General features: G+C 34.2%; 1 protein-coding gene across 1 annotated transcript; it reads left to right on the top strand.

The window, feature by feature from the left end:
- The first annotated feature begins 1026 nt into the window (after positions 1-1026).
- On the top strand, positions 1027-6195 carry LOC112003824 (protein HOTHEAD). Its single transcript, XM_024036041.2, has 6 exons — positions 1027-1427; positions 3177-3516; positions 4135-4436; positions 4544-4929; positions 5300-5865; positions 5960-6195. The coding sequence occupies exons 1-6, from the start codon at positions 1343-1345 to the stop codon at positions 6015-6017; spliced, it is 1737 nt and encodes a 578-aa protein (XP_023891809.1). The 5' UTR covers positions 1027-1342; the 3' UTR covers positions 6018-6195.
- Positions 6196-10099: the final 3904 nt, after the last annotated feature.

Raw genomic sequence — 10099 nt, 5'->3', positions numbered from 1 at the left:
TGTTAATCTCTCTAAACAAAACAAATCAGCTATACACAATGGGTAATGATTCGAAAGGCTCTTACTCATGATATGTAAACAAACTCTGTGTTTTATTTGATTCATACAGCTCCTAGTCACTCTGTATGAGAATCTGAGCAATCTTTCACTATTCTATTTATTTTTTTTCCTGTTTAAATGGATCTCATGATTGAAGGGATATATGATATATCTAATAAATGTAAGCATATTGATGCATTAGTTACAAGTTTTCCTAGTTTCCAGATCAAGCATCTTTATAAATACCTAATTATTAACCTCACTCTTTAGATACTAATATACCAACTATTAAGTGTTTTTATGCATGTACGCACACTCTTAGTGTGATAGTCATTTCACAAGTATAAATGCTTGTGGGGTGTGAGGGGCAAGAGTCGGAGTTCAAGTCTCCAGGAGAGAGTTTCACTTAGATTAGGCTAGAGTAAAAATTCTAATTTGTAAAAAAAAAAAAAAAGTGTTTTTATGCATGTTGACATAATCTTCACCCTTTATATGCCTGCCTATTTAGTGTATAGGATCATATCATTTACTACATCATTTTTTACAACTATTTTATGTAGCAAACTTGACTATCTATCACATTTACATAAATCTACCGTTCACAATCTTACACATCATGGTTGCAACACAAAATGGTGTGGTCCTAATTTTTTTTTTTTTTAATTTTTCATGTTTTTATGGTTCCAATGAGCTATTGACTGTTGTTATCCTTTCACATGTATGAAAAATCAAAGCTAAAATGGGTCCGTGGTGCAAAATGCCGAGAGGATGGTATTACCAGACAATTACCATTTTATGAAAGCAAAAACAAGACATGGAAATAATATGACCAAAAATCAAATCCTGGTCGTAATTCTAGGTGCAATTAATAAACAAAGCCAATCTCTTTCTCTCTCACGGCAAGACATTTGCTGAAACACAGACCTATAAAAACAAATTCAGCCAATACGCATGACAAGCTAAATTTCATCTCCTAGCTCTCTTTCTTACAAAGTACCAACTTAGTTCACTTGTTTTACTTTTATCGGCTAAAACTTTGCGAGCTAGCAGCTAGGTACTTCTAGGTGTCACATCTTCCGCATTTCTTGAATCCTCGCCTGTCTTTGTTGATTCAATAATCAACTTATGTGGGTCTGTTTAGCTAGACATCTTTTTACCCTTGTGTCTTGTCGCCGTCGAGAACGTTGCTCTCTCACATTATATAAGGGAGAAGCTTTTTGGTTTTGATTTGCAGAACAAACAAACAAACTCCACAACAGTATTCAAGTCCTTTCCTGAGGAGCTTAATTGGAAAGTGAGATAAATGGGTACTATTGGGTGGTGGAAATTGTTTGGAGCTGCTTTTGCTGGAATTCTCTTCTTTCATGGCTTCTGTGCCTCTGAAAACGGTACCAATTTTTCTGGTTCGGTACTTCCTTACAATTAACGGTGTACTAGTTTTATACATATGAATGTTAGAATATACTTAGAATATTAGTGTGCATATATATGTATATATATAAACCATAGTTTTGTATTGGTCTTCAATGGAAATGTTGGGAAGAAAAAAAGATTTGCTTGTCATTAATTGTAATTATAGAGGAAAGTTAATTAATTGGGTCTTTCTGCATGAAATTGGAGTAATATTATGCATGTCTTGGACTTGAGTCTGAGATAATAAATTAAGGAGCTGTATCTCCTTATGTACAAAATAATTCTTTTTCTTTAAAAAGAAATTCATGGTTTTAACCATGGATCGGATATGTGAGATTATCGTTCATGAATGTATTTTGTTTAAATAAATTTGGAGTTTGCTTCATGAACATCACTGAAAGCATGAGTGAAGAGGCCGTTTAGTACAAATTATAATGTTCTAAAAACTTGATTGTTAGTTCAATTTTACAAAGCCAAAGAGTGAAGGAGGCCATTTATTACCAAGGGCCTTCTTTACATGGTGTTTTGGAATGCTGAAATAATCTATAGCCAACAACATGAATAGTTTCTTAAATTTTTTTTGATTTTACTATTTTAGCACATTACATAAAAGTCATTTCCCACGTTTCTGATGTGGTAAGAGATTTACTGTAGTAATGTATTTCTTGTCTGATAATTTATTGTGAGCTAGCATATGACATGTGCTGTGGCAAACATGTCCCGCTAAAGTCTCGAGTAGTGTTACTAATAAATGTTTTACATTAACTTCTCTCCCATTTACACAAAAAAGATGCATTATCATGGCTGGTGACAGCCTAACATATTATGGCCCTTTTTTTTTTCTCTCTCAATAGTCAATAGTCAACAGGAGAGGAGAGAGCAACTAACACATGCTATCAAAACAAAGACTAATTAACATATAGAGAGTTTCAAATATTGTCTTTAGGATGAAAATGACTTTATTTCCTTTAAATTCCAGTCATCACAAAAGCTGACAATGAATGAGGGTGGTGAAATATGATTGTTGGTAATTCCAACGTTTTCCTAACATATATTTTATGAATAAGATTGACATTTCTTTCTAAACCAAAAAAAGAAAAAAAAGATCGACGTTTCTTGTTATATATAGCTGGAAACATAGTGAAGTGGTCTTGATACATTAATTAATTCAAGATTAAAAGCTAGCTCTGGTTAAACGGTTTTTTGCAAATTTAATTATTTCTCGATCTACAAACACCTCAAACGTCAAAACAAAAGCAACCCAACCCGTCCACATCCTCATTCATAACTCCTACTTACTTTTCTCCCAGCTACTTGCACGGTTGCACCTTTTATTTATTTATTTTTGCTAAGCAACCCACATGAATTTAATGAATCCCTCAATATTCCACTGAAAAATTACAGATTTACATCATAGTGTACCTGTTTGTTGCAGCTTATCATGATAGTGTACTTGTTTGAACTATTAGGATTATTTCTATTTGAAATGGATTAATTTTATAACTAAAATTAAATATTATAAATTTAAATGTGTATTAAATTGTATTATTTTATTTAAAATTTTAATTGATGTGATTTTGTATACTATTAGATTTATGAACTAAAATCTTAACCATTAAATAAATTTTAACTTTTCATCTAGTTTAACCACCCCTAAAAAAAATTGACAAGAGAAAATGTTTTCACCTTCTGTTTTTTTTTTTTTTTTTTTTGGGCCTGTACAGCTCCGAACTACACTTTCATGCACAATGCAACTTCAGCCCCTCCCATTTCCTATTACGACTACATAATAGTTGGTGGAGGCACTGCTGGCTGCCCCTTAGCAGCCACTCTCTCCCAAAACTACAGTGTTTTGCTGCTCGAACGCGGTGGCTCACCTTATGGCAACCCTAACATTTCCAACTTAGCGGCCTTCGGTACCGCTCTCTCTGATCTCTCCCCAACCTCGCCCTCTCAACGCTTCATCTCTAAAGACGGTGTCATCAACGCTCGAGCTCGTGTATTGGGTGGTGGAAGTTGTTTAAATGCCGGATTCTACACACGTGCTGCACCCTACTATGTCAGGTATCAAGCATAAATCGAGAAATGATTCAAGTTTTTTTTTTTGTCCACTCAAAATAAAAGTGCTACAATGTTTAAATAAAATTAAATTCAAGTTACATCCAATATTAATGCTTTTGTTAATTTTATATCACTTAATAATGTTTAATTGGATATTTACTTTGACAAGCTCAACATTCTAATTACCTACTCTTCCTATATCAATATAATCCTCATATATCAAAGTCAATAAAAATTAGTATCTATCTTATCAAAGACATGATCAAAATCTTTGGGGTTTTTTTTTTTTTTTTTTTTTTTTTTAGTTTAAAAAATATATATAAAACATATGAGTTTTTAGATCAACTTGTTGGTAAATAAAACTCAATTGATCAATTAACATGAAATTGGATATGCATTATAAACGTAGAGAGAATGTATAATCCATCGAAAGAGTTCTAACCTATTTAAAAAAATAGGAGTAATATAAATGGTTAAATTTTACACTTCCTATTAACTTAAATGTTGGGAATAAAATAAATTATCAATTATCAAACATCAAATAAGAATAATATATGTTCATGTCTACATGTTTTTATTTTTTGGAAATAGTTTTCATTGAAAATTTAATTTGCATATTAGGGAAGTGGGATGGGATGGGCGACTAGCGAATGAGTCATATGAATGGGTGGAGAGAGTGGTGGCGTTTGAGCCACCGGTCAAGCAGTGGCAATCGGCAGTGCGGGATGGGTTGCTGGAAGCAGGGGTGCTGCCCTTTAATGGCTTCACCTATGATCATATGCACGGGACTAAGGTTGGAGGAACCATTTTTGATCAAGATGGTCTTAGACATACAGCTGCTGACTTGCTACAGTATGCTAACCCTAATGGCCTCACTGTGCTTTTGCATGCCCCTGTGCACAAAATCTTGTTTAGAATTAAAGGTATGTGCTTTTCTGTTTTTGTATTCCTTAATTTACTACTTGTTTTTTTTTTTTTTTTTCCTTTATTCTTCTCATAAACAACAATTAAAATTGTGCGTTTAAAACAGGAAAACCAAGGCCAGTAGCCCATGGAGTGGTATTTAGAGATGCATCAGGGGTCAAACACAGAGCTTTCCTCAAGAGAGGGCCCAAAAATGAGATTATCATATCATCTGGTGCACTGGGAAGCCCACAACTATTGATGTTAAGTGGGGTAGGCCCTGCAGATCAGCTTAAGGCCCACAACATCACCATTGTGTTGGACCAGCCCTTGGTTGGCCAAGGCATGTCTGATAATCCCATGAATGCCGTCTTCATCCCCTCTCCGGCTCCGGTTGAGGTCTCTCTCATTCAAGTTGTCGGCATCACCCAATTCGGAAGCTACATTGAAGCCGCCAGTGGTGCCAACTTTGCCGGTGGCTCTCCAAGAGACTATGGGATGTTCTCTCCTAAGGTAACTCATTTTTTTTTTAACTTCTGATGCCTAAGGTACTCATTTATTTGTCAATGGGTTTCTAGCCCAATGGCACCTATCCTCTCTCGTCTCCATTATTGTGGGCCTGAAATTATTTGGGCCTAAATAGGTAAGCCCATTTTCAAATGGTATGTCAAACCAATATGTGCTGTGCTGTAGATAAGCCCAGATTTATACAAGAAGCTTACTGAGCTCAGATTTTCTACGATCAAACTTCTAGTGCAAACCCAGGCCTGTTTCTCTAGCCAAGCAGCCGAATGACCCATAACTTGTGCATAGTAATATCATTAGACCATAGTAACATCTTCTAGAAATTTGATAATCAAAACGTAGTGTTCCCTATTTGCAGATTGGGCAGCTCTCCACAGTGCCACCAAAAGAAAGGACCCCAGAAGCCCTAGCCAAAGCTGTGGAACTTGAGGCAAATCTTGACGAAGCAGCCTTTAAAGGTGGATTCATTCTTGAAAAAGTAATTGGTCCACTTTCTACAGGCCACTTGGAGATCCTAACCCGTAATCCAAACGATAACCCGTCTGTTACCTTTAACTACTTCAAAGAGCCCTTAGACTTACAAAGATGTGTCCGAGGCATTAGCACCATAGAGAAAATAATCGAGTCTAAGGCTTTCTCTAAATTTAGATATGACTCTTTAACAATACCAGCACTGCTCAACATGACCGCAAGTTCCCCAATAAATTTGTTGCCTAAACATGCCAATGCGTCAACATCCTTGGAACAATATTGCAAGGACACTGTGATGACCATTTGGCATTACCATGGAGGGTGCCAAGTTGGGAAAGTTGTTGATCATGATTATAAGGTTCTTGGAGTAGATGCACTTAGGGTTATTGATGGATCCACATTTAATTACTCTCCTGGAACTAATCCTCAAGCCACTGTCATGATGCTTGGAAGGTAATTTACTAGTCATTAGCATCCTCTTAATTTTGGTTATGCTTAATAATATAACGTTTATCAATAATGGGCCATTTGATTTGATTTGGTGCAGGTACATGGGTGTACGAATATTAAGTGAGAGACTTAATGGAGATACTCAAAATAATTGATCATGATTTGAATTTTTTTTTTTTTTTTTTTTTACTGGGTTTGATCAAAGAGTGCAATTTAGGAGCCCTTATTACGCAGCTAATAGCCTAAGGAAATGTCAAATTGATTCTTGTCTAGGATTTGAAAGAACACATAAAAGGGTTCACATTGAAGATATTTACTATGTTTTCTTTTGCATCTTTTTGCATTTGTTGTGGTACTTTTACAATTAGCATTGAAGATTAGATTCTGTTCTGAAAATCTTTGTAAATCAAAGTGCAGGATTACATGGTTAAACAAAAATTTTAAATACTTGTACGGAGATGGAGCCATTACATGGAATAATCCGAAAAATACTACTAATCTAATGGAGTCATTCCAAAAATCGACTTTGTAGATGATTTAAGAAAGCAATAGGTTAGAGAAAACTAAGAAGAATGAGATTCGAAATAATGGAAACCATTTATGACTAGCTAGGAGCAAGAGCTACAATAATGATATATTAGGACAACAGGAAAAATAATTTGAAAAAGAATCCACAGAGAAGTGATGGAGGAAATTAGAAGCATCAAAATATAAAAATGGAGAAAAAAGTAGGCCTAAAAGTAAGATATAGCATATCTTCTACTAGTTAGGAATAAAGCAAATACATTTTAATTTGCTAGTATTTGTTCAAAATTAAGATGGTGTCTGGTATGTTTGTACTTGATGCCATGCAGGGTTTATGATCAGTAGTAATGTGTTAGCACTGTATATTTTTATATAATCTCATTCAGATGTTACTTTTATAGGGAAACAAAAAAAAAAAAAAGAATAAATTCCTAGATAGGAATAGCTAATTAAGATTTAAGAGACATTAATCTTGATCTCATTGAAAGGCATTGCCCATGCCATGCCCTCCACTTCTTTGTGGACATAGACAAAACCAATCTAGTAAATTTGATCTTGGGTGCAATTTCATCCATAAATCATAAATGAACTAGAAATCCAAAAAAAAAAAGGCCTTAAAAAGGGAAGAATGCTGGAATAAAAACCAGATATTATGTCCAATTGTAATTGGTAATCCCTTATAATTGGTAAATTCATACCAAAAGACAGAACACCATAATTTCTTTTCTTTTTCTTTTTTTTACCAGAGGGAGTTAGGGATCGGAGGTTCTAATCTTGAAAATTGATATACTGACAAAGCGCAAACGAAAAATATTTCAGATTATGAACACTTGCACACTAATTAGTGTTTTTTTTTTTAGAAATGCGAGTTGGTTATCATCCACTAGCAAATTCTTTCTATAATAACCTAATAAGTAATTTTTAGCTTATAAAATTGACATACATACATGATTGGACCAAATGAGATGAGCTGGGATTTATTCTGATTGGACCAAATGAAATTGTCGTCCAATTGCAACCGTTGTCTGGTTTTTCAAACACCCAATTGGCATATCATAATAATAATATTTATAATAAATAAAATATCATAAAGCAAATCAGAAATGAGTAGAATATGACATAGGATATACCTCTAGGCCCAAATTTTGGAGCAATTGTCTCCGAAAATGGATGGAGAGAGAGACACATTGAAAAGAAAGCATCGTTTATTATCCGTGGCATACAAGAGAGAGAGAGAGAGAGATGAAAGAAACTTTCAGAGGTTGAAATAAAGTTTGAAACTAGAATCCAAAACATTCACAAGGAAGCCTTTTTCAGATAAAATTAAGCAGCCTTGCATATATGGAATGCGTAGAAAGCGGTCATCAAAGGATATCCATGGCATATGCTACTCCTTCAACCGCTTATCCATTGCTAGTGCCCTTCATGAAGAGCCTATAAATATCTTGAGTTGCCCTAGGGCCTAGGCACAAACCAGAGATGTTTTTAGCTATCAAGGTAGTAGACAATTAGGATTTACAGATATATCGTAAGCAAACTAGTTGTGGGGCTTCTCTCCTTTGGCACGGGTCATAGATGATATAGACTATGGCCTTATAGGTCCTATCTATTTTAATTTTCTCATGACCCGCCAAAGGAGAGTTGCCCTATAACTGCTTCAGCTTAATGTAATCTCAAGGGCTAAAGATCGCGTGTTGAATGCAAGAGGTATGCTCACAGAACTTAATGCATGCCATTTGTGCTTTCATTTTTCTTTTTTAATCTTCTGTGCTAGCTATGGTTCATGCATTTTGTGCAAATCAAAATTGTCCAATGCCATTTTTCAATCCCAATGTTATGTTTATTATGATCATCACAAATTACTGTTTTGGTTTCCAAATCATGCGCGTGACTGTGACCATGTGAAGAGTGTGGGCTTTGGAACAGTAACATGTTCATTTTATTGAAATAAAGAGTTCATTTCACCTATTTTATAGATCCAACGATGTACTTAGTCCCACATCATTTAAAATGTTAAGTAATATAACATTAGATGTACCTTTACATTTGTAATAAAATCATAAAATGGATAAATTTTATATAGAAATGATCTATTTTCGTGAGACTTAAAAGACCATGTAACTCTGATACATGTTAGTTTAAATTGAAGAGCTTAGATAAATTCTAGTGTGGTAGATCATAGACATACAAAGAGAACTCCACCCACTAGCCTCTGTCCATGAGTTGTAATAGTGTGCATGCATTTGCTAATATTATTAGTAACTAATTAACAAATTCATGGCCTTAATTACCCAAAAGAAAAATAAGACTTGAAGAAGAGAGAAAAAGGGTTATTAATTTGCCCTTCCCTTATGATGTGAGTGCAAGTGTGCAACCATTTTGATATAAGTTTATGTGAATTTGAGTATTGGAGAAAAAGAATTGCCTGAATTGGTAGTCTTTCACGATTTCCATTTTCTTAAAATAAAATTTTCAATGCTGAATTTATCATTGAATCACTCGTTGCATCTTGAAGCAAGGACTCCAGCTCATGCTTCAACAGTTACCTTGAACCACTAGACCACAAGTTTTAGGCCCTAAATATCATGGAGAAGGCTTATATGGTTATATTGCTGTGCTCAAGGGAGGGCCAGAACAGTTTTCCACTTCAGTACTGTACAAAATCTTGCTTGATTTGGAAGTTTGAACTCCAATAAGCCCCAAATTATGCACCCTATATTCCCATTTCAAGATATGATGAAATGGACAGTGGACAGATCAACAAGTCTTCTGCTAGCTTTTCGCTAAGATGGCTTTAATTTAAGCAGTTTGCATGCATTAGTAACGAGAGAATCATTGTTTGTTATACTTGTACATTCATATCAAACTTAATTAGGTTAAAAATGATTTAGTTTATAAATTTAACGTTTTCCAAGATAGTTTTTTGTATGTATTTATTGGTTGGGTATAGTTTGATGCAAAATATGACTGTCGATCTGTTTGAGAAGCCAGAAGTAAGATACCAAATTAGCCAGTTTAGAATATGTTTAAATGTTTTGTTGAAAGTTAGTTACTCCCCTGTGAAAAACGTTTTTTTTTTTTTTTTTTTAATTCAATAGTTACAATAGAAATGGGGAGATTTGAACTATAAATACCTCCATTGTAGAAATAGAATAAGTAATATATATATATATATATTGATAAGTATTTTAGTATTACAAGATGAGTGGAAGTGAAATAGATTAATTACCATTTTAATTGTACCAATCCATAAGTATGAGAACAGTTACATGTACAAACATTAGTTCTCTTCATCTCAAAATTCAGCTCCATTGTTCAGACTTTTAGATATTTTTAGCTGATTAAGCTCGGACTTTTAGATGATAGTTCTAATGTTCTTGTAACCCCAGGAAAAGTTAAAAAAGAAAAATTATAATTTTCAAATATAATGTTCATCTTCCATAGCTAGCTCGAAACACTTTTTGCATGCATGCATGTCCTTCAGAGTAGATTTGAATTAATTGGTAAGGCAGTTACCACTATATATTCCTGCTTTTCATTGTTCTCTTAACATATTCTTTTTCGATAGAAACAGGTCAGACACACTTGAATGTGTTCGAGTTCAAGCTCACACAATAGTCAATAGGCACAGCAGAAATGTGGAATATCGTGACAGTAACAGAACTATAGAAGAATAAATATTATTAAATATGCGAAATGTGTTTTCAGCGTT

The sequence above is a fragment of the Quercus suber genome, unplaced genomic scaffold (assembly GCF_002906115.3).
Source record: "Quercus suber isolate HL8 unplaced genomic scaffold, Cork oak 2.0 scaffold_492, whole genome shotgun sequence".
NCBI lineage: Eukaryota > Viridiplantae > Streptophyta > Magnoliopsida > Fagales > Fagaceae > Quercus > Quercus suber.
The sequence above is the reverse complement of the archived record's forward strand: the minus strand, read 5'-3'. Positions and strand labels throughout refer to the sequence as shown.

What these genes read in the sequence shown, in the direction of transcription:
- LOC112003824 (XM_024036041.2), top strand. Translation starts at nt 1,343, where the DNA reads ATGGGTACTATTGGGTGGTGGAAATTGTTTGGAGCTGCTTTTGCTGGA. An exon ending in GCTGCACCCTACTATGTCAG is followed by an intron (nt 3,517 to 4,134) that starts GTATCAAGCATA and finishes TTTGCATATTAG; the next exon opens with GGAAGTGGGATGGGATGGGC. An exon ending in ATGGGATGTTCTCTCCTAAG is followed by an intron (nt 4,930 to 5,299) that starts GTAACTCATTTT and finishes CCCTATTTGCAG; the next exon opens with ATTGGGCAGCTCTCCACAGT.